The 27184-nt window shown below is 41.0% G+C and overlaps 1 protein-coding gene and 1 long non-coding RNA gene across 6 annotated transcripts in view; both read left to right on the top strand.

The window, feature by feature from the left end:
* Positions 1-23541, top strand: part of LOC130830034 (cyclin-Y-like protein 1) — an 81257-nt gene extending 57716 nt beyond the window's left edge. For 3 of the 5 annotated variants that reach the window (XM_057696905.1, XM_057696907.1, XM_057696906.1), the window contains 6 exons: positions 7919-7954; positions 10161-10212; positions 11065-11184; positions 15430-15596; positions 18869-19031; positions 20172-23541. In XM_057696905.1, the coding sequence (XP_057552888.1) occupies positions 7919-7954; positions 10161-10212; positions 11065-11184; positions 15430-15596; positions 18869-19031; positions 20172-20288 (655 nt within the window). In that variant the 3' untranslated portion in view covers positions 20289-23541. The remainder of the gene's footprint in view (positions 1-7918; positions 7955-10160; positions 10213-11064; positions 11185-15429; positions 15597-18868; positions 19032-20171) is intronic. The other 2 variants (XM_057696908.1, XM_057696909.1) reach the window with 2 other exon arrangements.
* Positions 23542-24867: 1326 nt separating this feature from the next.
* Positions 24868-26880, top strand: LOC130830035 (uncharacterized). Its single transcript, XR_009047706.1, has 3 exons — positions 24868-25016; positions 25184-25344; positions 26840-26880. It is a non-coding gene; the product is annotated as an uncharacterized LOC130830035 (long non-coding RNA).
* The last annotated feature ends 304 nt before the right edge of the window (positions 26881-27184 follow it).

Below are 27184 nucleotides of genomic sequence, written 5' to 3'. Positions count from 1 at the left end.
TTCTCTATTCTTTTCCATTGATCTTCCTTTCTATTTTTGTGCCAGTACCGTACTGTCTTGATCACTATGGCCTTATAGTAGGGTTTGAAGTCAGGAAGCCTAATTCCACCAACTCCATCTTTCCTTCTCAAGATTGCTTAGGCTCTTTGGGGTCTTTTGCATTTCCATACAGAGTGCAAGATTTGTTGTTGTAGTTCTGTGAAAAATGCCATTGGTAATTTGATAGGCATTGTGTTGAATCTATAAATTGCTTTGGGTAAGATAGTCATTTTCACAATGTTGATTCTTCCAATCCAGGAACATGGTATGTCCCTCCATCTGTTTGTGTCGTCTCTGATTTCTTTCATCAGTGTCTTCTAGTTTTCTGCATACAGGTCTTTTGCCTCCTTAAGCAGGTTTATTCCTAGGTATTTTATTCTTTTTGTTGCAATGGTAAATGGAAGAGTTTCCTTAATTTCTCTTTCTGTTCTTTCATTGTTAGTGTATAGGAATGCAAGAGATTTCTGCACATTAATGTTGTATCCTGCTACTTTACTAAATTCATCGATTAGTGCTAGCAGTTTTGTGGTAGAGTCTTTAGGGTTTTCTGTGTATAGTATCATGTCATCTGTGAAGAGTGACAATTTTACTTCTTCGTTTCCAATTTGGATTCCTTTTATTTGATTTTCTTCCCTGATTGCTGTGGCTAACACTTCCAAAACTATGTTGAATACTAATGGTGAGGGTGGACATCCCTGTCTTGTTCCTGTCCTTAGAGGGTATACTTTCACTTTATCGCCATTTAGGACGATGTTGGCTCTTGGTTTGTCATATATGGCTTTTATTATGTTGAGGTAATGTCCTTCTATGCCCATTTTCTGGAGAGTTTTTATCATAAATGGATGTTGGATTTTGTCAAAAGCTTTTTCTGCGTCTATTGAGATGATCATATGGTTTTGATCCTTCAATTTGTTAATATGGTGTATCACATTGATTGATTTGCATATGTTGAAGAATCCTTGCATTCCAGGGATAAACCCCACTTGATCATGGTGTATGATCTTTTCAATGTGCTGTTGGATTCTGTTAGCTAGTATTTTGTTGAGGATTTTTGCATCTATATTCATCTGTGATATTGGCCTGTAATGTTCTTTTTTTGTGACCTCTTTGCCTGGTTTTGGTATCAGGGTGATGGTGGCCTCGTAGAATGAGTTTGGGAGTGTTCCTCCTCCTGCTATAATTTGGAAGAGTTTGAGAAGGATGGGTGTTAGGTCTTCTCTAAATGTTTGATCGAATTCGCCTGTGAAGCCATCTGGCCCTGGGCTTTTGTTTGTTGGGAGATTTTCAATCACAGTCTCAATTTCCGTACTTATGATTGGTCTGTTCATTGTTTCTATTTCTTCCTGGTTCAGTTTTGGAAGATTGTACTTTTCTAAGAATGTATCCATTTCTTCCAGGTTATCCAATTGATTGGCATATAGTTGCTTGTAGTAGTCTCTCATGATCTTTTGTATTTATGAGGTGTCCGTTGTTACTTCTCCTTTTTCATTTCTAATTCTGTTGATTTGCATCTTCTCCCTGTTTTTCCTGATAAGTTTGGCTAATGGTTTATCAATTTTGTTTACCTTCGCAAAGAACCAGCTTTTAGTTTTATTGATCTTTGCTATTGCTTCCTTCATTTCTTTTTCATTTATTTCTGCTCTGATCTTTATGATTTCTTTCCTTCTGCTCACTTTGGGGTTTTTTTGTTCTTCTTTCTCTAGTTGTTTTAGGTGTAAGGTTAGGTTGTTTATTCGATATTTTTCTTGTTTCTTGAGGGAGGACTGTATTGCTATAAACTTCCCTCTCAGAACTGTTTTTGCTGCATCCCATAAGTTTTGGGTCGTTGTGTCTTCATTGTCATTTGTTTCTAGGTATTTTTTTATTTCCTCTTTGATTTCTTTAGTGATTTCTCGGTTGTTTAATAGCGTATTGTTTCGTCTCCATGTGGTTGTATTTTTTGCAGTTTGTTTCCTGTAATTGATATCTAGTCTCATGGCATTGTGGTCAGAGAGTATGCTTGATACGATTTCAATTTTTTTGGATTTACCAAGGCTTGATTTGTGACCCAAGATGTGATCTATCCTAGAGAATGTTCCATGTGCACTTGAGAAGAAAGTGTATTCTGTTGTTTTTGGATGGAATGTCCTATAAATATCAATTATGTTGAGATGGTCTAATGTGTCATTTAAAGCTTGTGTGTCCTTATTGATTTTCTGTTTGGGTGATCTGTCCATTGATGTAAGTGGGGTGTTCAAGTCTCCTACTATTATTGTGTTACTGTCAATTTCCCCTATTATGGCTGTTAGCATTTGCCTTCTGTATTGAGTTGCTCCTATGTTGGTTGCATAGATATTTACCATTGTGATATGTTCTTCTTGGTTGGATCCCCTGATCATTATGTAGTGTCCTTCCTTGTCTCTTGTAATAGCCTTTACTCTAAAGTCTAATTTGTCTGATATGAGTATTGCTCCTCCAGCTTTCTTTTCGCTTCCATTTGCATGGAGTATCTTTTTCCATCCCCTTACTTTCAGTCTGTATGTGTCCCTTGGTCTGAAGTGGGTTTCTTGTAGGCAGCATGTAGAAGGGTCTTGTTTTTGTATCCATTCAACCAGTCTGTGTCTTTTGGTTGGAGCATTGAATCCATTTACATTTAAGGTGATTATTGACATGTGTGTTCCAATGACCATTTTCTTAATTGTTTTGGGTTTGTTTTTGTAGGTCATTTCATTCTCTTTTGTTTCCTGTTTAGAAAAGTTCCTTTAGCACTTGTTGTAAGGCTGGTTTGGTGGTGCTGAATTCTCTTAACTTTTGCTTGTCTGTAAAGCTTTTGATTTCTCCCTCGAATCTGAATGAGATTCTTGCTGGGCAGAGTATTCTTGACTGTAGGTTTTTCTCTCTCAGGACTTTCAATATATTCTGCCACTCCCTCCTGGCCTGCAGAGTTTCTGTAGAAGGATCAGCTGTTATCCTTATGGGTTTCCCCTTATATGTTATTAGCTGCTTTTAATGTTTTTTCTTTGTGTTTAATTTTTGTTAGTTTGATTAATATGTGCCTTGGTGTATTTCTCCTTGGGTTTATTCTGTATGGGACTCTCTGCGCTTCTTGGACTTGATTAATTATTTCCTTTCCCATGCTGGGGAAGTTTTCCACTCTAACCTCTTCAAATATTTTCTCAGACCCTTTCTTTTTTTCTTCTTCTTCTGGGATGCCTATGATTCGAATGTTGGTGCGCTTAATGTTGTCACCAAGGTCTCTGAGACTGTCTTCCTTTCTTTTTATTCTTTTTTCTTTTTCATGCTCTGTGGCAATTATTTCCCCCATTCTATCTTCTAATCCCCTTATTCGTTCTTCTGCCTCAGTTATTCTGCTGTTTATACCATCTAGAGTATTTTTAATTTCAGTTGTTATCTAGTACTGTTTGTTTGCTCTTTAGTTCTTCTGATTCCTTTTTAACTGTTTCTTATATTTTCTCTATTTTGTGATCGAGATTTTGGATCATCTTTACTATCATAACTCAATTCTTTTGCAGGCAGTTTTCCTATTTCCTCTTCATTTATTTGTTCTTGTGTATTTTTACCTTGTTCCTTCATCTGTGGCATATTTTTTTGTCATCTCATTTTCCCCCCACTTTGGATGGGTGGAATTGTGTTCCTGCTGGGTCTTGGTGTTAAGTTGAGAACCTCTGGGAGGTTCCTGGGAAGTGGGTTTCCCTGTCAGTCCAATGTTTTGGACTCAGAGCTCCCACCTCAGGAGCGCAGGCCTGACACTGGGCTTGTGTATCAAGATCTCACAAGCTGTGTGAAGCAGGGAAAACGAAGAAAAAAAAAACAGGTAGGAGAACAGGAGGACAATAGCAAGCTAAAAACTACAATAGTAGGAAACTAACAGATGTGTTAGAAAAAACTTTTTAAAAAATGATGGAGCAACAACTGGATTGTAAAACAACTGCAGTATCCTAGGTGAGGGGGTGGCAAGAGAAAAGAAAGAAAAAAAAAAGCCAGAAAAGGCCTTGGCTGTGGGGACGGGGCTTAGACAAGGGCAGTGGTGGGGGCGGATGTTAGGCAATGGGCCGAGCCTACGCTTAGAGAAGGCCCTGGGGGTGGTGGGGAATGGGGCATAGGTCCAGTGAGGTAGAGGGGCCTGGAAATGCCTCTGGTCCTGGGAGCAGAGGACCAGGTCAAGGTACCCAGCAGGCTCCCTGGGCCCAAGTTGGTGGGAGAGATGCAAGCACCTCCCCATGTCCCTCCCCTAGTCCTCCAGTCTTGGAGGGCCCCTCCCCCTTGGCTTCTCTTATTTCCCACTCCCTCTCTCCTGTTCCCCTAGAACCCTTACAGCTGCAGGGGGCACTGAAAAGCGGGAGACCAGACTCTGATGCCCAACAGGCTTCCCAGGGCCAACTGGGCTTGGGTAATGCCTGCCGCACTTCCCCAGGTTTCCCAGTCTGGTAGGGTCCCTGTCTGCCTCTCTTCCTCTCCCCTGCCCCCCACTCTCCTAGGTTCTAAGCAGCTGGAGGGGGCCTGGAGAATGAAGGACCAGGTCGGGGAGCGCAGTTGGCCTCCCTGGCCAAGAGAGCAGGCGAAATGCCCTCCAGCCTCCCCTGTCCCCCAGTCTCAAAGCTCCCACCCCCTCCTGTCTGCCTCTCCACCTCCTCGCCCCTCCTCCCTCCTTCCACACCCCCCAGGACCCAGGCAGCCTGGAGGGGGCCTTGGAGGGTGGAGGACCCCACTGAGGAGCCCAGCAGGCCCCCCGGCCTCCTGGGTGGGAGAAACCCAATCGCGGTTTCCCCGATCTCCCCAGCCCCCAGCAGTCCCTCCAGGCAGGAACGTCTCCCCTCCCGCAGCCACCCCCCAGGGGTGCTGGTCCGGTCAGGCTTCCCCTTCCCCGCCCCCCTGACTTCCCCCAGGTCCTACCCGGTTGCTGCGGGGTTCCTGAGGTCTGCTTGGGCCTCAGGTCCCCCGCTGGCCTCCGGTAGCTCTTCTATTTGTGGGGGGACACAATCTCCGCATCTTCCCATGCCACCATCTTGACTCCGCCCCCCCGCCCCCCCCCCCCCCCCATTTTTGTTGTTAAGACCTTGATGAACATAATGAGAAGGAGTGGGCCTTTGTATTGGATAGTTCTAGACAAAATGATTTCTTTATGAGTTGTAGTCCTAAAACAATGTATACTACTTTGGAAGCTACTCTTAGAAGAAGGAACAGCTTGTCCCCTACTGGCACCATAGTGAATCTGCATTTAAATTTCATTGGATTTTGTCAGATTTATCCCACTGTGCATTTTTTTTTCCTGCACTATTTCTGGGTGAAATTTCACTTCTCCTTCCTGAACCCGAAAGAGGGGGAAAATACATCAAAGCAGTCTTAAGGAACACACTCTCAAGCTTAATTTCTTTGTAGATGCAGTTTGTTTGACTGAAGTTTTAACTTGAGATACATTTAATTTTTGTTCGTATATCTATAAATACATCTCCAACACACCGTATCAATCACGGCAGAAGAACAATAAAAGAGATGAAATTTTGGAAACATGGCTGTGGTTAGGTTTATACTTAAGACGTGAACAGTGTCATGAGGATGAAAACTGTTCCTTAGCTTCTGGGAGCACCTCATGGTCCACAATTGGAGATGCACTTTCAAAACCCCCTAATGATGAACCTTTCGAGTTTATTTAAGAGAGAGAAGGTAAAACCAAACAGGATGCAGAGCTTTCTGACTCCCTTGGTGTTGTTCCCGGAACATTAATGTCTCCTTAGGATATGAATGTTGACTTTGCAGAGCACAGTTTGGGAAATGCTTTTTGAAAATATTAATCTCCTTCATTTTATTTTCCGTCTTAAAAAGATAAGTAATTTGTTGCTAATGTGCCAGCCTTTTTTTAGCTATGTAAATTGTCAATAACTTCTCGTTAAAAACAGCAAGTTCCCAATCATAGTAATGCAACTTTCCTGTCTTACTTATGATAATAGTTGTGGTCAAATCATGTTTCAGCAAACGCGGAGCCCTGTCTGTCTCTAAAGCCCTGAGTTTTGGCACTGAATGTTTTTATTTAGCCAAGACACTAAATCTGTGGGTAAAAAAATCACTGCTTTGGCTAGAGTCACAGCTTCTTTTGAATTCAAAAGAGCCTGATGTTCTAGTCTATACTTCAAACGTAGTTTTAAGGATTAACCTTGCTCAGACAAGTAGGTTTCATGCTTTTTTTCCCCAATCTAATGTAATTTTTGGAAGTACAATAAATTTTAATTAGCTCTCATTAAGTTTTAGAAATGATCATTCAGCACATTCATTATTGGTGAAATAAAGGTTTACTGAGCTAATTAGTAGGGCCAATTGGCTTTTAGGAATGATTTTGAAAAATGTTTTATCATGAGATTAGTTTTCAATGGGGTAGTTGTTCTCAGTGGGGTAGGTGAGCCTTATTAGAATCACTTATGAAACTTTTTCAAGATATATGTCTCTAAACACATGAATTCCACCTCCCCCCGGCCCCCAAGACACAGTGTCTGTGTGTCTGTCCCTCTCTCTCACACGCACTTTTTGCCAAGCGGGGGAATGTTGCGAGGCATGATTCTATGGACAAAAGCATCCCGAGTGATTCTGATCTTAACCCTACCTCATTCATGCTAAACTGTGCTGCACATTGCAGTCACCTGGGGATCTTTAAAAACAATCCTGATACACAAGTCATACCCAATGCCAGTGAAATCAGAACATTTTGAAGCAGAAGCCAGGCAGTTTTTAAAGCTTCTCAGGTGATCCCAGTGTGCAGCCGAGCTTGGGAGCCACTGTCTGGTTTGAGGGTAGGAGAAAGAGAACTGCTTCTGATAATTGGTGGGACCTTGGGTAAGCCAGTTTTAAGCCATGGTTCCCTTATCTGTAAAATGAGTTGTTTTAGTTAAATGTCATCTAAGGTTCAGTGGTCCTTTCATCATATAACTTCTAATTCTGTGATTTTTAAAATCAATTGGAAGATGAAACTTTGAAGCACTAGAGAAGTTTCCATCTTTGATGCTGACAGTGTTACAGGCCTTTATACAAGTGCTAAGATTCTATAGACCTACTTATAAAATTCAGATTTGCCTTCCCTCACTTATTTTGAGTTTCATTTTAGACACTGAGAACAAAGGGAAACATATAACTTAACCAGAAAACCCTTTGTTGCCTCATACACAACATCTGTGAATAACTTAGAAATATAGGAACTTAAAGAGTATCTGAGGACTTGTATCTGTCTGTTCATTAATACTTTAAGTAATTTGGAAATACCTGTCAGTGGTCGTATACTGTGTTGTAGTATGCTGCATTATTAGCACTGCTTATTCCAGGGTAGCCAGACCTATCCTCAATTTTGTGGCTGTAAAATTTTGCTATTAAAATTTCTAATACTTAGGTAAAAGTGATTTTAAATCATTTTATTTGGTATAGAGCATTTTTATTATTTACTTTTAGGGAAATAATGGAAAATGGATGGGTAGGTGGATAGTGAACTCAATCAACTGAGATGCAGGGCCTAACAAAAAAGCCACACACGCACACACCACCTACTGTATGGCTTGAATCTAAGCATGTGTATAGATAAATATAGCTTGTACAGGACGAAAGTTTCTGTAGGTAGAAGGACAAATGACTGGGGAAATATGTAATAATTTATATATTATAATAACCAAAACACGTCTTCTCACAGCATATCTGGCAGTTTGGGTCTCCTAATTTTGCTAAAAGCCGAAGAACCTAAAACCAGAGGGAACGCACCCATGGAGTACTGTTCTGAATTAGAGGATGTCAGGGCCACTGGACATCTGGAAGGTCTTCCCTCCCCGCCAACCCCTTTCCAAAATGTCTTCAGGTCTAACATGATAAAAATCAATTATTACAATATATTTTTTTCCCTCCACAGTGTGACCTTAGCAATCTATTACCACATAAAGAACAGGTGAGCTCTTTTAAAACCTATCTTGTTATTCCAGCTAATTAATTTACAAGGTATCATGTTTAGTGTTAGGTGATAACTATAGACATTATTGGAGTAAGCTTTTATTAGAATGCTTTTATTATAATATTGAAATGAGTCTTTTATTTTTATCTCAAGACTTAATTCTTAAGTTACTGGGTCTCTCAGAGTATTTGTTCATGTGGGTTATATTGATATTTACTATATTAGAAATTGAAATTGAGAATTAAAACCTTAAATCCATTGTATGTGAAAACAGCGTTTTCCTTAGCACTATGGAAATTTTGAGCTAGATAATGCTTTGTTGGGCGGGGGGGGGGTCGTCCTGTGCATTGTAGGGTATTTAGCAGCACACCTGGCCTCTGCTCACTAGATGCCAGGAGCGCCTTCTTCTTTCCTCCACATGACGACAACCAGAACTCTGCAGCCATGGGCAGAAGTCCCCTGGGGGATGAAATCACTCCTGCTTGGGAACCCCAGTGTTTAACATAGGTCATTTTTTAAACTGTTTTCCACAACAAAAAAGTTGAGAGAAGAGTATCTCATTGTTCATCGAAGACAGCTGATTCTTATATCTGCTCTGTCTTCAGTCATCTGTTTTGAAGAAACAATATGAAGACGATCCAGCCTCATGCAGATATATAGTTGGAAAAAGGTGTATTTTTAAAGCCTTCAGATAATTTGGTATATTCTTTGATACTGTACTAAAAGTCCACATGTGCTAGTTTCTTAAATTATTTAAAATGGAATTCTAAATCATATCCATGAACTTGTAGTAAATACTGTGTTAATTAATACCCATTGAACTGTCATGCATACTGAAGTGGATCTTTTTACCTGTACCTGATTTTACATTACTATACGTCGGTCATTTGGAAAGTATTGGTTCACATTTCTTTAGACAGTGTCAAAAACTCACTTTTGTTAGTATCACCACCAGTCTTACCAGAAAAGTCTTTAAATATTGAGAAGTTGTCAAGCTCACAGTAGATCAAGCTCACAATAGGACTTACAAGTTTTCCAAAAATCCTGATATTTTTAGCTTGATGGCTTGAATTTTATCATTAGCAACAGATACGTTACAGTTATTTTCCTTGAAGTAACAGGCTCACTTTGTTCATTTTTGGAAGAATGACTGTCACTTGTACATTCAAATAAAGGTGGTGTTCTATGAAAAAAATGGTTCAAATCAAGATGGTGTTCTATGAGAAAAGTGACTTAGCACGAAGTCAGAAATTCTCGTCCTTAACCCAACCGTATTTCAGTATGTACAAGTGCTTAATGCATACTTTCCACTTACTCAGAATATTAAAAAGAAGGATCAAGGGTTAAGAACAGTATTAATTGTTATGATTTTATCAGGGATGTTCTTAAGTAAAGCAGATTTGTTTTAAACTGCAAGTAGCTGTGAATAATTGAATGACTTCTAATTGAGTTTGGTACCACTGCTCAGAAGCCAGCAGTTTTACCCACTTTTGCTCTTATGCAGTCACAGCAAATGTCAAACAATGTAAAGGCAGGTAATGTCTTAGTATTCTTATACAAACAGTTTTGACATCTTGGGCCTCCTGAAGAGGGGATAGGGGAGGATCCCAGAGCCCTGCAGACCACATTTGGAGAACTGCTGTGTAAATTATGAGCACCATGTATTAGTGTGGTGAAATTTTAAATAAAAAGCCTGGTCTCTTTTAAAATAAAAAGACAATTACATTTTTAACTCAAACTGTTTAAGAGAGACAAGAAGAAATACACGGTAAGAATATAATATAAAGAAATAAAGAGAAAGAAACAGGGGAGAAAACTGAATCTCTCATTCACATTCATTGAAGTGAGAAGACTTCATTGCCCACCACCACTGCTTTATAAAACGTTCTTCTATTGATATATTTCCGTGTGAGGTTAGAGGAATGGAAATATATTGGTTTGCTAGCATTGCCTGTTAGGGAGGGTTAGTGCTTGTGAAGGCAACTCTGGCTGGTTGTTGTAGAAAAGATTTCAGAGTTTGATGTGCTGAATAAAAATAGGTCAGGAAACCTTTCTAAGGGCAGAATCCAGGACAAGAATTTGTAAAAAACTGTTTGCTTTGTCAAAGGTTAAGCTTCCTCTGCTCCTCTCTCTACTCCTAGCAGATGTTACTAAGATAGTAACTCCTGAATTAACTTTCTACATGCATATTCTTATTTTATAGAGATGCAAATAGATCCCTGGATATTTTTGATGAGAGATCACATTCACTCACAGTAAGTGTCAGTTTTACTGAAGTATTTTTCTCTTATAGTTGTTTATTTCATGCTGATTTGCTTTGAAATTAGTTACTAGAAGAAAATTACTCCCTCCAGCTCAAGGTCTAAATCATCTTCCTCTGAAGTCTTCTTCCCCACCCCATGTTGTGTCTAGTCATTTTACCAAAGGCATGTTGTATAAGGGGTGTGACGGATAAGAACTGAGTTGTGCTTTGTATGATTAGTGAGCAGGTAAGTACACATACCCAAGTAACAGAAGGTGTATCTTTTTGAAGGATGCTTTTCCATAACATCAAAGAATGTAAATATTTGTAAATAAACCTAACAAATGTGGTAAGACCTCTAAGAAGAAAATTAGAAAACTGCTTAAATTTTAAACCAATTAAAATGACAAAGTTTTAAGATTCACGTCTTCAGGTGCTCTGTGGCCACATGTGGCTGGTGACTACTGTATAGGACAGAGCATTCTTAGAGCCTTATGGTGACAGGACCCTGGACGTGTTTTTTTCAAAGTTGATGGCAGAAAAGTATGATGACACATGGTGATCAGCAAGACTTTTGAACCTAAAAAGAGTTGACATTTGGTTAGAATTCTGTGGGGAGAAAGGTGGAAATATGTACATTTTCTGAGGTTGCATCTGTGTTTTTCTTTAGTGGGTGGTGGTGAGTATTAAATCACTGTAGTGTTTTAGGATCCCATTGTTTATATTTAAAAGACTCCAAGACATGTCACCCAACCAAAATTACTTTAAGGGGCACGTGGGCCCAAATGTGAAGACTGCTGCCTTGAGGGTACTTTTAAGTAGTTTTCTTCAGTGGATGCTTATATTGCCTTCTTTCTTCTTTTAGCAAGAAAAGCTTCCAGAGGAATACTTTAAGCGTGATCCTGAACATAAATTCATTTACAGATTTGTTTGCGTTCTGTTTAGTGCTGCACAACTACCTGCTGAGTGTGCCATAGTAACTTTGGTAAGCTACGTTTTCTTTCATAAAGCACCTGTAGAAATTTCTGTCTTGTACACAAGGTGTGGTCCTGTTTTTAAAATGAAAGTAGGTTCCTGAAAGGATCGTCAGAACTTTACTAAGAGAAACCTATGAAAAGAAAGTAAAATATACACATTTGAGCTTAATAGTCATTATGATTTAAAATGTTGCCATTGCTCTTCTTATCAGAAAACAGTTGCTATTCAAGGCAGCAGGAGAGAGTTCTGGTTTCTCCTTGTACACCTCAGGCCACACATGCACATACAGTGTACACACGTACACACAGACAAGGTGTGCAGTGGTGGTAGGATGGGGGCGATGACTCATCTGGTCCACAGGCAGAAACGGACTCCATGTAGTTCTAAGCTGAGTCCCAGGCTGTATTACCCAGACAGTTCTGATGTATAACTGACTGAGAACTGCTGCCCTCAGTTCTCTGTTCTTGGATGATGGTGTTAACCATCCCCGCTGTCCTCTTGTGCCTGCATGTGGAGTTGCCCAGGATTAGGGTGCCAGCAGTACTTGGAAAGGCTTTACTCTAGTTAGCCTGCTAAACTGCAGTTGCGTGAGGACCTTTGTGTCATCCATACTGTATTCCTACGGTAAGAGCTGATCATTTGAATAATAAATCATATTCAAGTGAGAGGTAGTTGGGATCGTTTTACTTACTCCTCCCTATAGCACACCTGTACGGGAAAGTCAGCTGGTCCGGAGGGAAGGAATAGTTAGGCCGCTGCCTGCTTCTGTCCAGGCAGAATCTAGCAGAGGAGGCTTGTCCTTTTGAAAAGAGACCCCTCCGTGGACACTGGATCAGACACAGGCCTTTCCTTGGAGCTCCAGGCCACTTGGAGTGCTTAGCACATGCTTGAGAGAGGCAGCAGTGGCGCTTGCGTGTGGAGAGCCAGGAAATGCAGGGAGGAGAGCATCTGGGGCTGGAAGAGGGGCATTTCTTTGTAGACATGTTGAGTGTGACGTACCTGTGAGACGGCAGAGTGGCGATGTCTAGTAATCAGTCGAGTGTATGGGACAGGATCATGAATCTGAGCTAGAGGGAGGGCATTACGTATAGCTGTTCAAATGCAGAGAAAGAATGTAAAATAGAAAGTGGGTAGAAGATGTGTAGGGACTGTTAGCACTTAAGGGCGAGTCCCCAGAGGAGTGGCTAGAGTGGTAGGAAACCCAGGAGGGAATCCTAAGAGGTGCCAGGAGAGGTTCAGGAAGGAGAGTGTGGTCCAAGTGCTGGTTGCTGCCAAGGAGCTGCTCATGCCATAAATCCCCCCTAATACCTACTCTGTCCCTATTCTAAGTGCTGGGGATGGAGGAGAGAACAGGTTGAATAAAATTCTTGCCTTTATGGAGCAAGTGTGGAAGACATAAGTTTCTGTGTTTGTTTTTACTTTTTACATTTTATTTATTTTTTTGGCTGCGTTGGGTCTTTGTTGCTGTGCGTGGGCTTTCTCTCATTGCGGCGAGCCGCGGGGCTCCTCTTTGTTGTGGTGCGCAGGCTTCTCATTGCAGTGGCTTCTCTTGTTGCAGGAGCAGGGGCTCTAGGTGCACGGGCTTCAGTGGTTGCAGCATGTGGGCTCAGTAGTTGTGGCTTGTGGGCTCTAGAGCTCAGGCTTAGTAGTTGTGGCTCACGGGCTTAGTTGCCCTGCAGCATGTGGGATCCTCCCAGACCAGGGATCAAACCCACGTCTCCTGCATTGGCAGGTGGATTCTTGACCACTACGTCACCAGGGAAGTCCTGCTCAGGTTTTTTGAGTTTGGTGGTTGTTGTTGTTTTAATTTTTATTGGAGTATAGTTGATTTACAATGTAGTGTTCGTTTCAGGTATACAGCAAAGTATAAGTATCTTTTGTAATGAGTATTTTTAAAAAGGAATATTTCAAGTAGTTGTAAAAATCAGGAAGAGAAAGCAAGGTAAAGGAATAAAGTGATTAGAGGGGCTTACTGGAACGATCAGGAAGAGCCTCTTTAAAGAGGTAACATTTGAACCTGGGGCCTGGCCGAACCGAGGAAGAGCAGGAGCGCCGGTGTTACAGGCAGAGGGGACAAGTGCAAGGCTCTGAGACAGGAATATGTCCTGTGTGTTCAAGGAAGAGCAAGGTGGCCGTTGTGATCAGAGTGGGGAATGAGGGAAAGAGCATAGGTGATGAGGTCGCAGGACAATGCCATACCGCACAGGGCCTTGTAACTTAGAGGCCGTGCCAAGAAGTTATCTGTTTGATGGGAAAACTCTGGCAGATCTTGAGCAGGCACATGAAGTACACTTAATTTAAGAGGCTCTCCTGCCTGCTTTGGGGAGAAAAGACTGTAGTCTGTTGTGAGTCAGAGTGGAGGCAGAGAGGTCCGGAGGCAGTGGCAGTAACACGAGTCAGAAGTGACAGATGTTGGGTTGGCCAAAAAGTTGATTTGGGTTTTTCCATAACATCTTAGGGAAAAACCCAAATGAACTTCTTGGCCAACCCAGGAGAAGAGAAAAGTGGTCTGGTTACCAGGGAAGGTAGAGACAACAAGAATCTCCAACAGATTGGAGCAAGAGAACTCAAATGGAGGTTTTTGGTCCCAGCAACTAGGCGTGTGGCAGTGTCTTTCAGTTGTGAGGGAAGGCCTGGGCTGGGGAGCGTTGGGATGAAGAGTCCTGTGAAGACACCAGTGACTGTGGCAAGAGTAGTTTCAGTAGAGCCACGGCGGCAGGGGATGGACGACAGTGGGCTAAGGAGAGGAGGCGATGAGGAGCCAGTGTCAGGGCGTTTCCTGAGGACAGATGGTAGGGGTTGTGGGCCATAGGCTGGGAACAGGTAAGTGTTCACAGTGGAGGAAATCTCTGACAGAGAGGGAGAAAGTGTTCAAAAAGAGGTTAATCGTGGGAACAGTATTCTGCAGAAGTGAGATGGGATCCACTTCACTCATAGAAGAGTTGGCTTTAGTGAAAAGAAAGAAACTCACTCCCACTGAGACAGGAGGGCAAGTGGTATAAATGAGTGTGGGCACATACCAGGTTTGCCAGTACAGGTGAGAGGAGATTGAGAGATTGCCAATGTCCTTTTAAGTGCCTCTAATTAGTCCCGTAGAGAATTGAACCTTGTTAGGGAGATTCATTCTTAGGGCACTGGAGAGTGCTGAGTTCTCTGGGGAATGGGAGCAGAAATTCACTCAGAACATACACATAGAATCTCAATATCCATGTTTGAAAACACAGTTGAGTTTGGAGAGCACTGGCAAGTCTGAGCTGTCAATCTGATAACCTTCAGTTAGTTAAACATACGCTTTAAAATTGGATTTTTCCTTTTTGTCAGATGGCATATGCACTCTTCTGCAGAGGTAACCACAAATCACAGCTTACCTCTTTCATCTTTACTCAACTGTTAACTTTGTCCATTTCTTTGTAGAATAGACATTTGATACATGGAAAAGAAATCGTGACATTCACTCGCAAACTGCCTGGCAGGTTTAGAGGGGCCTCAGGGATACAAACATGGGCAGCTCTTTCCGCCTTAAAACCAACGAATTGAATAAGCTGCAGATTATGTAAGACAGAAGTGAATTATTAAATGATAATGGAGATGTGAAAAATAGGGGATATGAAAAAGACTATCCTCTGTATGCATGTGCGTTCCTTAGAAAGGTATTGAATATGGGAATGCTCGACAGTTAGAAAGCCCCTCTGTACTGCCTGTCCTGCTGTGCCACACAGCAGCCACTGGGAGGCTCTCTTGACCACCAGTTTTTATCTTCAAGTTCATGCCATAAAAGGACTAGTTACTCTGAAGAGGCGATAAAGATGTGCTCAGTCTTACCAGAGTTTTACATACTCAAGCGTTATGTAAAATTGCCATGTAACCACCACCAGGTATGGTAGGTACATTGCACGTGCAGGCACTCAGGCATTTACTGAGCAGTTGAAATCCATGCTGGGCTGTATGTGCTGCCCTTTACAGGTGGGAAGGTAATAACACAAGGCCTGTCTTTCGAATGCCCTTTGTCCTTTCATTCCTGTGACCAGAATTGGGTTGGAAATTCACATGGGCAGAGTAGAAATATCAGAGCAACAGAAATACCTGACTTACAACTGTGACTTGGCTTCTGGCCTTGGCTGGCCAAGCAAAGTCTGTAGAACCTCAGAATAAAAGGCACGTCAGAAACAGATGAAATCTGTCATTCCTAACAGTTCTTATCACAGCACTTCAACTGAACTAAAATCAACGATCAGTGCTCTACTTTTTGCAGGTTTACTTAGAAAGGCTTTTAACTTACGCTGAGATCGATCTTTGCCCCACTAACTGGAGAAGAATTGTTTTGGGAGCCATTCTTCTTGCCTCCAAGGTTGGGGACCATCAGCCTCTATGGAATGTGGACTACTGCCTGATCCTCAAGGACATTATAGTTGAGGACATGTGAGTTTGTAAGGTTCTGGTGAACTTTCTGTTTTCCAATACCTCATTTGTTCCCATACAGTTTACATGTTAAGAAATATTACATTTTAAGAAAGGTTATATTGTGCAAAGAGCTGAAATAGGCATAAAACTACAGACTTCTTCCTTTCTGGCTGTAGTATAACAATTCGTATTTCCCATCATTAATTGGTAGGTCTTGATGTGTTATTGCTGTAATATTCTGCTTGATAAATTGACATGATTTTTCCGGTGGTTTTTGCCAGACATTTTACAAGCTCACTACAGAATAACACGGTATAGTAAATAACTTCACGGCTTTCTTAAAGTTGTCTACCAGGTTCAGACCATTTTTAAGGGGCACACGTCTGGCCTCTGAAGTAAGCGGCCACCGTTAAGGTCTCAGGGCCCTAGACTACTGCGAGGTATAACTTCAGCCTGAGTCACACATTGTATATTTGCTTTTGCTGGTCTTTTTCCTCCTTTTTATCTGAGGTTTTGTTGTTATAGAAACCGTGATGTACAGATAGCCACATATAAAGGTTTCAGATCCCTGTGTTCCTATCTCCTCCCCTATTTAGGAGTATTCCCCATGTTTAGAAATAGGTCTGCTGAGTTAGGAAACTCTGATCTCTCAGACTGGGAAGCATCACCCGGGCCTCACCCAGGGCACTCAGCAACCCCAGCAGCACTTTGTGGGACCTTGAGTTAACTAGGCAGGTGCTCCTCACTGATGGCATGCTGACATGGGCATGAAACACCAGGCTTCCAATCTGGCTGCAGTGAAGGGCCCCAAGGGTGGGATGCAGGATGAGCCAGAGAGGTATTTCTAGCAGACTCTTGAAGTGCTCACTTGACAGTGAAAATGTCTTTGTGGGTGGCATTTAGGAAAGTGTGAAAGGACACGTCTGCATTATAGTGAACAGAAGAGGCCGATCAAGATCATGGCAGGCAGTGGCCAGAGTTTGCTTTTGTCCCTTTGCACCTTACTCTAGATAATTCAGAATTGCCGAAGTGCATATTTAAAACTGAAGCGAGGAAACTTGTGACGAAGTGAAGGGACCAGTGCTTGTTGGGATGGTAGCTGTCAAAGTGGCTTTTGGTGAAAATGTCCACTCTGGTGATAATGGAAACTAAGTAGTCATGGGGATATTGTTGGTAGCCATCGTAGTAAACAGTGTGATGGCGGATAATGGCTTTGAAATGAATAGAGGTAATTTTGGAAGTTGCAAAAACTAAAGTGACTTTGACCATCAGTATCATCAGTCTTTAAACTGGTCCCTTGAAGGAAGGAAAATTTGTAATCGTAAACACCAACCCTGGCATGATGGCAGCGGAAATTTTCTGAGAGCCTGCCACTAAGCTGACCGGCGCTCAGGTTCCAGTTATAACATCAGAGAACATGCAGGGCAATGTGTGGGTGTTCATAGATGTGAGCCCAGCAGCCTTGGTGGCAGTGTCTAGCTGCAGGAAGAAACATTTGAAGCAGCGCTTTTCTGTGTAGAATGGAGAATCACCCGGAGTTATGTGTATAATAGGCTGCTTTAGTTGATGATCTTTGGAAATGGGAAAGCATTACCACAAAGTGTTGAATACACATTTGTTTCATCCCTCTGCTGTTGACTACTATTTGTAATGGTCTCACTTTGAGTCTAAATTGAAAAATTGGTGTCTAACAGCTTTTCTTTAAAACTTTCTAACATTTATGTCTTATTAAAATATATTTCCCTTCAAAAGACTACGTTAAAGTGAGCAGCTGCTGTTCAGAAAAATTTGCTGTGCCTCTAAATGGTCTGCTCTTCAGCCATCTAGCCATTTAAAAAACAACAAAAAACACAGAAGGTGCATATTCTGTAGGCATAATGCTTTTCTTCAGTGATTAAGGCTCTATTAATAGACATGTTAAGCCTATGAAGTACTGTATTTCCAGACAATTAAAATGTATTCGTGGAGAAAATATAGAAGGGATAGTGAAGTGCATTTATTCCTGTAGAAAATGAAGTCCTGATTAGCTGATTATCAAAACATTATCTGATTCACATTTCTATAGACTTATGGCCATGAGAACAGGAGATTAATTTTGGAAGTAAGTTCAGTTAGGTTTAAAGTTCAGCAAATGAGAAGCCTCATTTCTGCTCACATTCTGCTCTCCATACAGGAGAACATCAAGCATTTACTGACTTATCCAATAGATAAAATATTAACAGTTTAAAACCCAGAGACCAAATATATTGTAAAATAAGCCACACTCATGTTTGTATTTACCATTCTTATATAATTAACTCTCTAATTTTAGTGATTGCTGTGAAAATGGTAAGATTTACTCTAGTTTTATGTTTATTTACTTAAACATTTGGCAAGCAAATGGCTATATATGGTTATGTAGCAAAGGCTTGCTGCCAGCACTCTACTTTCCCACTTCACTGAATTTGCTCTCCGCGTGCATGTGCGCGTTCTGTCCAGGCAGGGGGCTGCGGGGCTGAGCATCCAGGTCTGCTCTGTCAGAGGTCATATCATAAAGTGGGTTTAGTCCAGCCAAGACAGCTATCTTTAAGCTTACTGCCTTCTAAAGCTTAGAAAGTACATCCTGTCCTGTCATAGTGACAGCTTCTCACCCTAGGAAGGTTAAGGTGAACAGAAACTTGCATTAGGCCCTTTGACACAGCCCCATGCACTGGAGCAGGGGGAAGGGATTCCCTTTCTCATGGAATGTAGCTTATTTATTGATTTATTTGCGATGAATCCTTGTTGCTTCAAGAGTTTCCCCCCCTCAGAGATAATAGCGGTGGCTCTCGATGGATCCATTTGTTGCCGTGGTGACGTGCCCATTCCTTTTGTTGGCGCGTATCTACTTCAGTAAGCCCCTTCCTGTTAGCGGCCCGGTGAAAATGTCTGCAAGTTCTTCAGAGCTAATAAACAGCATACCTCCTTCCTTTCATCTGATCACTGTAGCGGGGCCTTGTGAGTGAGCGTGGAGCATGAATCGTACAGCTGCACTAATGGAACTCCGAAGAATAAGCCCCCGAGTCAGCAGCACGAGAGCATAAGAGGGCCGTAACCTCTTCCCCCTTGTCCCAAACTCAAAGTGCTGGGATGCAGAAAGGACCACAGATAGCTGTGCCTTGTTTGAACGTTAGTGTATTAATCCAGCTGGGTAGCCATTATTTGTTTCAAAACAGTATTTAGAGCCATCCTCGTAGCTCAGAATGGTATTTTTGAAAATAGCCCAGTTGACTAAAATTGTCCTGTGTTGGTTTTGTCTTCTCCTCCCCCAGGACTGAGCTGGAAAGGCACTTTCTGGAGCTGCTTCAGTTTAATATTAATGTTCCTGCCAGTGTTTATGTCAAATACTACTTTGACCTCCGCTCCTTAGCAGATGACAACAACCTGAGCTTTCTGTTCGCTCCTCTCAGCAAAGAGCGGGCACAGAACCTAGAGGTGAGGAGCGCTCACTGGGGTTTTCTGTCAGCCACCAGAGCCAGCGTCTGTGGCCAAATTGTCTTGAGCAGTGATTTGGAAAATGGAAAGCTGTTAAATTAACAGTTTGAAGAGCTTATTAACCCTGGCATCATATTTCCTATGGTTTATACAGGGATCTCACATTATTAAAAAAAAAAAAGTAGATATTCTCTCTTCTTTAACCATACTTCAGAATATTTTCAATTAGATTTAATCTGTTCTTAGTGGTTTTCCATCTGAACCTCTACACTTACATATAACCATACGTGAATAATTTCTTACAGTTTTATCCCTCATCATAGGTATATACATAATCTACTTAGCACTCTTAACTGTCTTTTACTCAGCTTGCAGTTTGTGTGTGTGTGTGTGTGTATCACAGTTCAGTCCCATGAGTTTATTAGACAAAGCATCAGTGGCTAACCCGAGAGACCTATACTTGGAAGGTATAATGTGGGTTCAGATATGGATGTAGAAAGTACTTAAGTTTCTAATGGAAATGGTAATGTACATGGGACAAAGTAATTTATGGCTTATGATTTTTGGTGGGCATACAGCAAAATTCACAACTGAAATGAACACATTTAAAATTGACACTCTCTGTGGTACCTCGGTGGTACTTTAGAGTAAGATGTTTTTCTACCGTAATTTACATGCAAGTGAAATAGCACCTTTCAGTGCTTCAATCATGAGACCTCTCCTGCCTTCAGCACACACCTACCTCATTAAAATTTCTCAGAGTATGTAATTACTGATGAAGATTGAATAGAAGTTGAATAACTGAGTAAACACTGATTCAGCCCAAGTGTATGTTCATTATGTTTAAGGATCAAGTGTGTAGATAACAGATGATACTGCTATTAGGAGCCTATCTTTGGGAACCCAATTTTTCAATAACTCTTCAGTTCCCCTTTACCCCAGCAATCTAATCATAGCCCTTAAAGGCTATAACCTTAGGGAATTGGCCGTTAGTGTAGATATCAGCTCTCCGAAGTAGCAGTAACTATGAACTATCTAAAAGAATGTCGATGTGTGGCTTATCAATGATGCCTTTTTTTTTTTAAAGGTTGGAACTTTTTTTTCCCCTAATCGTACCTGTGTTCTGTGTGACTTTCCTAGGCCATTTCCAGATTGTGTGACGACAAATACAAAGACTTGTGCAGAAGTGCTGTAAGAAGGTCCTTCAGTGCTGATCATTTCATCGGTATTCAGCACTCCAGTGCCATCCTCTCTTAAGGAAGAAGTGAGGGTTTGTAACATCAGAAACCCCTCGCAACGAGGACTGGAGAAATATCACCTCTCCTGTTCAGAAACCAGCAAAGTTAGTATTTTCACCTAAAAGAAAGACATTGAATTCAAGAGACTCACGGACAGCGAGGATTATATATGCTCATAGGAAAGAACGGGACCTTGTCAATGCAACACACTCTTCTGTCCTTTTTAATGTAAACAGAGTTACAAAAACCACTCCAAAGCTAAAAGCTCCCAACCCACACACAGTTGTTTGCTTACTCTGTAGGCCAATAGCTCTGAACGATGTGAGGTTTTTTAATTAGCAGTTTAAATTTTTAGACTTTAAAGACACTAACTATATAACATTTACGTTTTCCCTGCTTTTCTTGCCCCACTCCCCCATGTTGCTGCATATTCCTTTAGAATCAATGCAGTATTACCATTAAAACATGGGCCTCCTAACAACTCATAAAGCCACTTAGGAACAGACTGTTGTAGCATTGTTCAGTTTGAAGGCTTCTTCCTCCCTACTACATCATTGAAGCTGCTTGTCATTATTGGCAATCGATTTAAACCAAAAAGCTGCTGAATAACACTTGTCATTCAAATTCTTTGCAAGCACTACTTCTTAGCATTATTAGCGTGTTTGGGATCAAAAGCAGAGAAAGTATGTTATCATCTGCTTCTGTTGAGTCCGTGCTGCATTTCTTTTTGACTCTAATGGTGCTTCTCATTTTCTGATGATTTTCCTCTTTGTTAAGTACTTGTGTGAAAGGCTGTTTTCCTAATTCCAGCCAACATGGCGGTCCAGTAATTAGCAAGCAGGTAATAAAGTAGAAGGTGTCCCAAAAGTCTTAGTGCAATTTTAAGCTTTAATATAAGTGTGCTTGACACTGCAGGACACTGTTGCAGAAGTATAAATGCTACAGACTGGCAGACCATCATTTGAAAGTCTACTTGGATGTCTTCTGAACTCATTTAGTTTTGTAAATTTTAAACATTAAGCTTTTAATTTTAATTTTTTGTTTCAGCCCCTCTTGAAGATAGCAAACAATGGGCCGAAACAAAAAATTAAAATTAAGAGCTTAGTATCTCTCTTTTAGGAGATTGGTAATGATGTCACCTAAACTTGAAATATTAAAAAACAAAAAAGAAAGAAAGAAAGAAAGATTAGTGTTCTCAACTATGTGAAATCTTTTTCCGCCTATCTTCTCAAATACAGTCCTAGGAATTTTGCCTGTAAACAAAGCATTTCTGGGCCAGAAATACCTTCTCTCTTTATAGCAAGGCTTCACATTATATTGAGTGCTGCAGGTTCCATCGTTTTTAAAGGACAGAGACCTAAATGATAAATAATGGTATATAAAATATTACAGTCTACCACCTCAAAAAATATTGCTTATGCAGTTTGGAGCTTGGAAACTCAAGTATTGATTGCAGTTTTATTTTGAAAAGAATGCTACAACTTATGTGGTTTTTCTTCCTCATGTTTATATTAAAAGAAAAGCTAATAAGCTCTATTTTAATTAAAATATATTGGCTGCTGTGTTTGTAACACTTCTCACTATTCACATAACATTACGACTCTGCCTAACTCAGATGTTTTCAGTCAGCTCTGATAGTTGGCTTTAAAGCACTTTCAGACTAACCATTCATAAGTTGTTTTGACCCTTGCCTTTAGTTCAGGTGTAGTCATTTATTTCTTTGGCTTATGCTGTTTTCAATCTGAAGATAATTTAGAACACCGAAAATCACTGGCTACAGTGCTCAGTGGCAGAGTGCACTAGATGGCATTTGCAATTGTTTTTGTGCCAAGAGGGAAAAGCAGGTAGAAGGAAAAGTAGGCAGAATACAGAGAAAAAGGAATTACAGGAATACTGTAGAATCAGAACATGAGTTATTTGAGGATTTCAAGCAATGGAACAAAAGAAAATGGAAGAACAGGAAGTACTAGAATTGTGGTTGCTGTAAAGAGGGTGACTTTTAAATAAGCCACATAATATTACTTTTAAATGCTATCTCCACTTACCTTTCCATTAGAAATATACCAGCTCTCTTTAAGGTTCTTTAAGGCTCTAGCCCCTGCGCTTGAGCAATATTCCATTAGTCCTGATAGTACTGCTGTGTTTTCATCCACCTGAATTCACTACCTACGGTCAGATCTTTAACTTTGTTCTTGATAAGTTTTTTTTTTTCTTTAAGCTCTTTATTGGAATATAATTGCTTTACACTCTTGTACCAGCTTTTGAGGTACACCAAAGTGAATAAGCTGTATTTATACATATATCCCCTCCCTCCTGCAACTCCCTCCTGCTCTCCCTGTCCTGGCCCTCTAAGGCATCACCCATCATCGAGTTGATCTCCCTTTGTTATACAGCAACTTCCCACTATTTACCTCTTTTCCAGTTGGTAGTGCATATATGTCTCTGCTACTCTCTCACTTCGTCCCAGCTTCCCTTTCGCCCCCCACCCCCCCAACCCCGTGTCCTCCAGTCCATTCTCTGCGTCTGCATCCTTATCCTTGCCCTGTGGGTCAGTTGTTGATTGGGAGAAATGGTCTGATTTAGTACAGAAGGGAAAAAAAATCTATCACAAGTCACTGATAGTTCGCATCATGTAATACGCCAGTTACTAAGCAGAAATGCTGACATATCTTGAGTGGTGGAAGGTGAAAAAAAAATGGGTAGGAACATTGGACACAAGTGTAGCTTCAAGAATAAGTTGCTAGAATAAGGAGAATCACTAAAAAATTGCTCTTTCAGCTTTAATTCTGAGGCAATACAGCCATTTTGATAAATGGGAAATTGAGTCAACTTAAGGTAGAAATTTAAACATCGCTGAAAGTAGGTTCTCTGAAAATTATGATGGGGCATGGAAACTAGTTACTAGTTGGGTGGCAACTATGGCAGTTTTTTCATGATTTTATACCTAGGAAGGGTTTGTTCCCTAAAGTAGTAAGACTATAATAAAAGAATATCTGACTACCTCAACTCAGATTTTGTTCTGTTTTGTTTTTTTCTGTTGGAATGTTGACATCAGTGCAACTTTAACTCTGGTATACTGTGAACTGAACTTTATTCTTTACAAGGAAAAGACAAAGGTTTGAAATGTATGTTTGAACCAAATGAAATTGCCGTTTTTGTACGTTAAATTCACATGGTTCACCCTAAGACAGCTGCTTACTAGGGCCCGGTGTTTATGGCTAAGGAATGTTTTCCCTCCTGTATCAGATTCCATCATGGCACAGTTCTTTCACATTTACTCCTCGTGTACCCTGTATGCTCATTATTGAAATCCAACAGCTCTAATTCCTAGTTTTAGAACAGTTCAAGTTTCATTTCTCAGTTTCATTTTCCCATTCTATAAAATGTACCGTTCCTTGATTTGGGGGAAAACATGCTGAAGCCAGTATTTACTGGAAAACAATTCACTCTGTATTCAGGTTATGTGGTGTTTTTGGAAGTGTTTCCCTACAGCATGTAGGTTAGCTAAAATCTTTCATCACCCAGGCCTCCTCTCTAAGCACATGTAAAATGACTACACTGTTCCCTCACCCAGAAGCCACATTCCTGAGTAGAGAGCTACTTGGTAAAGCACTCGACAGCTGGCAGAGGCTCTCCCAGGTAAGGGCTGGTTTCTATGCAGAATCTGTAGATTATACCCAGCAACTCTCAAGTTAAAGAGTAGACCACCTAAAATCTTAGCTGTTTGCCACTTACCAACCTGGCCAGCCTGACTCTGTGCCAGCAAGAATACAAGGAGTGCTTCAGCGAAGCCTGGTCCTTTGTACGCAGGTGCAGTCTGTTTGGTTTCTGAGGCAATTTCCACTAGTCTATTTTAAATGGATTTGACAGATTACATGTGCTTAATGTGAAACAGATTTTCAGTATACCAGTTTATGGTTTAGGATCTCTAGGGTGCAGAAAGAACTAGGAAAAGTGAAACTATAGAAATTAAGAGGAATCCAGAGTTAAAGGAAAAGCGGTTCCTGTTCTTTAAAAAGAGGAACAAGTTAGGTGATTGTTGTAACTGCTGTGAAGGGAGCTAAGTAAGTTGAATGTGATTAGACAAATTCAGTGAGAGCCTCAGAACCTAAGGTCCTCAAGAATGTGTAGATTATCTACTTCAAGACCTCCAATTATTCTGCTAGCTTTTTCTTAAAACATCTATTCCTTCATCTTACCATTCTCAATTCTACTAACCTTTACTTCTAGCTCCCCAGATGGTGGCCCTGTATCTCCTCACTGTGAGAACTGACGCGTCCAAAGGCAGAGCTTCCATGTTTTGTCCACCTCCCACTGCCCTCTCTCAACAAGGTCACATCAGCTTCACCTTTTGCCTTTCTGCTAGTGTCCAGTGTGGCAATGCTTGATGTCAGTTACTACTATGACCCAGTTCCAAAACATTATCCCCAGGTTCCAGGAAATATAATAATAAGAATCGCCTTTAATCAATGACTTGGGCCCTCCTGTGTTCCCGCAAAGTATCAATAGTTCCCAATTTGCTGCACTCCCCTGACCTGCCCACAACCCTAGATGTGTCTCAGGCTAGGCAGCAGCCCCACCTTCCAAGCATTAGGAACAGACACCTTCGTTTTCTTTTTTCTTTTGGCCGTGCCATGCAGCATGTGGCATCCTTAGTTCCCTGAGCAGGGATCGAACCCGTGTCCCCTGCAGTGGAAGCATGGAAACCAGTGGACCACCAGGGAAGTCCAATGCCTCACTTCTTAAGGTAACCCCTCTCATCTACTGGAGGAGATTCCATCCCAACTCTTAAAATCAAACTTCTACATCCAACCCCCCACCCCCAGTTTATTCCCTTCTGCTTCAAAACTGCATTCATCTTCCCAACATGAGGATGGGGCAATTTGACCTTCCTCAGTCCTTTACATGTCCTAGTGTTTCGCAAGATGTGGCCCCCAGACCACCTGCCTCTCATGGGCTGAAAGTGCCTGTAAGAAATGAAGCTTCTCTAAATGCAGTGTGGAATCCTGGAACAGATAAAGAACATTAGTGGAAAATCTGGTGAAATCCAAATGAAGTCCGGAGTTAACAGTAAGGTATTAATGTTGACTTCTTAGTTTAACAAATGTGCTATGATAACATGTTAATATTAGGATAAAATGGATCTATCTTTGCAACTTTTCTGTAAACCTAAAATAATTCTAAAAATGTACTGAAACAAGCAAACAAAAAGGCCCACTTCTTGGAATGAATTTCTGGAGCTGAAGGCTGGAAAGCTAGCTTTCGAATAGGAACCCCAAATGATTCTTATGCAGATACAAATTTGAAAACTAGTCTCTCAGTTCTCTTTCCATTCTATTCCTGAATGGCTGCTTCCTCCTTGTTTTACTTACCTTAGCCTGATTTAATCTTTTAGGTCCTCTCAACCCTAAAATATAAGTCCTATCATTATCCCCCTTTCACAGATGAGAAAGTCTTAAGATGAAGTACACAAATGAAGTACAAAGAAGTTAAGTAATTTGTCGAGGATCACACAGCCCATAAATGATGGAGCTGGGATTTGAATCCCTAGTCAGTATAGCTCTCAATTCTATGCACAGAACCATTCTACTGCCTCTCATTCTGTTGGGCATGACAAATGAAAGAGCTCTGTAACTAAATCACTAAAAGAAGCATTATCTATTTCTCCAACCTCCTAAGTCCAACGGTGCCCCCCCTATTCCACTGGGAGGAAACGAGCAATGAGAAAGCATTGGGAAGATGTGCCAACTACAGAGACCTGTTCAGATAAGGCACCGTGGATCTTCCCCCAGGATGCAGCTCAACTGCTGTGTTTTCCATTCTCCCAAATGCTCTAATAGGTACCAATCTAATAATGCTCATAGTACTCACTTTGACACTAAAGTAATTATTTCTGGTTTACTAAGCATCTGTCCACCAGCTTGTCAGGGAAGTGCCAACTCTAAATCAACTTCCTGTTGATTAGGTCCTGTGTATTCTCAGGTTCTGTGTCAGTAGATTCAACCAACTGTGGATTGAAAATATTTAGGGAAAAACATGTTAGAAAGTTCCAAAAAGCAAACCTTTAATTTGCTACACACCACCAACCATTTGCATTATATTTACACCTACTTACTTAGGATTTGTGTTAGGTGTTATAAGTGATCTAGACATGATTTAAAGTATACGGGAGGATGCGGGGGAAGATGGGAGGATTGTGCATAGGTTATATGCACATAGTACTCTTAGATACCATTTTATATAAGGGACTTGAGCATCCATGGATTTTGGTATTGGGTGGGGGGTGGGGAGAGGGAGACTCCTGGAACCAATTCCCCACAAATATAGAGGGAGAGCTATATATCCTCTTACCTAGGCTCCCTGATTTGTATTTAGACCTTCATACCATGTTGTGGATCTAACTGCTGAATGATAAAGTCTGGGGAGTTCCTGACTGCCAGCCAGACACCCAGAACAGCACTAATTCTATCCAAGTTGCTTCAGTATAGAGTATAGACGGAGGGTTGATAAACTAGACCACCATCTCAGGCAACATCTGTTCTTATGTGTATTTCCCTTCATTTCTTCAAGTGAATCAATCACAGGATCAGCAGGAGGACCTATGAAGTATATAGTCAAGTAAAATATGTTTTCATGAGTTCTGCTTCTGGCGATTGAAATCTGCTTGACTTTATTATCAATAAAAACATTGCTGCTTATATTTTAAGTAAACCTGAGGAGTCTGATCATGAAGTTAGAATCCACGTATCTCCTTTAGATACTCTTGAGAAAGCAGTGCGTCTCTCCATAAAAGCATGAGGAGAAAAATACTTGTACAGCATCTTTCTATTTGCTTTACCATTGCTTTAATGTACGTTAACATTTATCTACATTAATTGGGAACAAAGGAACAAATATAGACATTTCTTGGTTTTT

The sequence above is a fragment of the Hippopotamus amphibius genome, chromosome 10 (genome assembly GCF_030028045.1).
Source record: "Hippopotamus amphibius kiboko isolate mHipAmp2 chromosome 10, mHipAmp2.hap2, whole genome shotgun sequence".
Classification (NCBI taxonomy): domain Eukaryota; kingdom Metazoa; phylum Chordata; class Mammalia; order Artiodactyla; family Hippopotamidae; genus Hippopotamus; species Hippopotamus amphibius.
The sequence above is the reverse complement of the archived record's forward strand: the minus strand, read 5'-3'. Positions and strand labels throughout refer to the sequence as shown.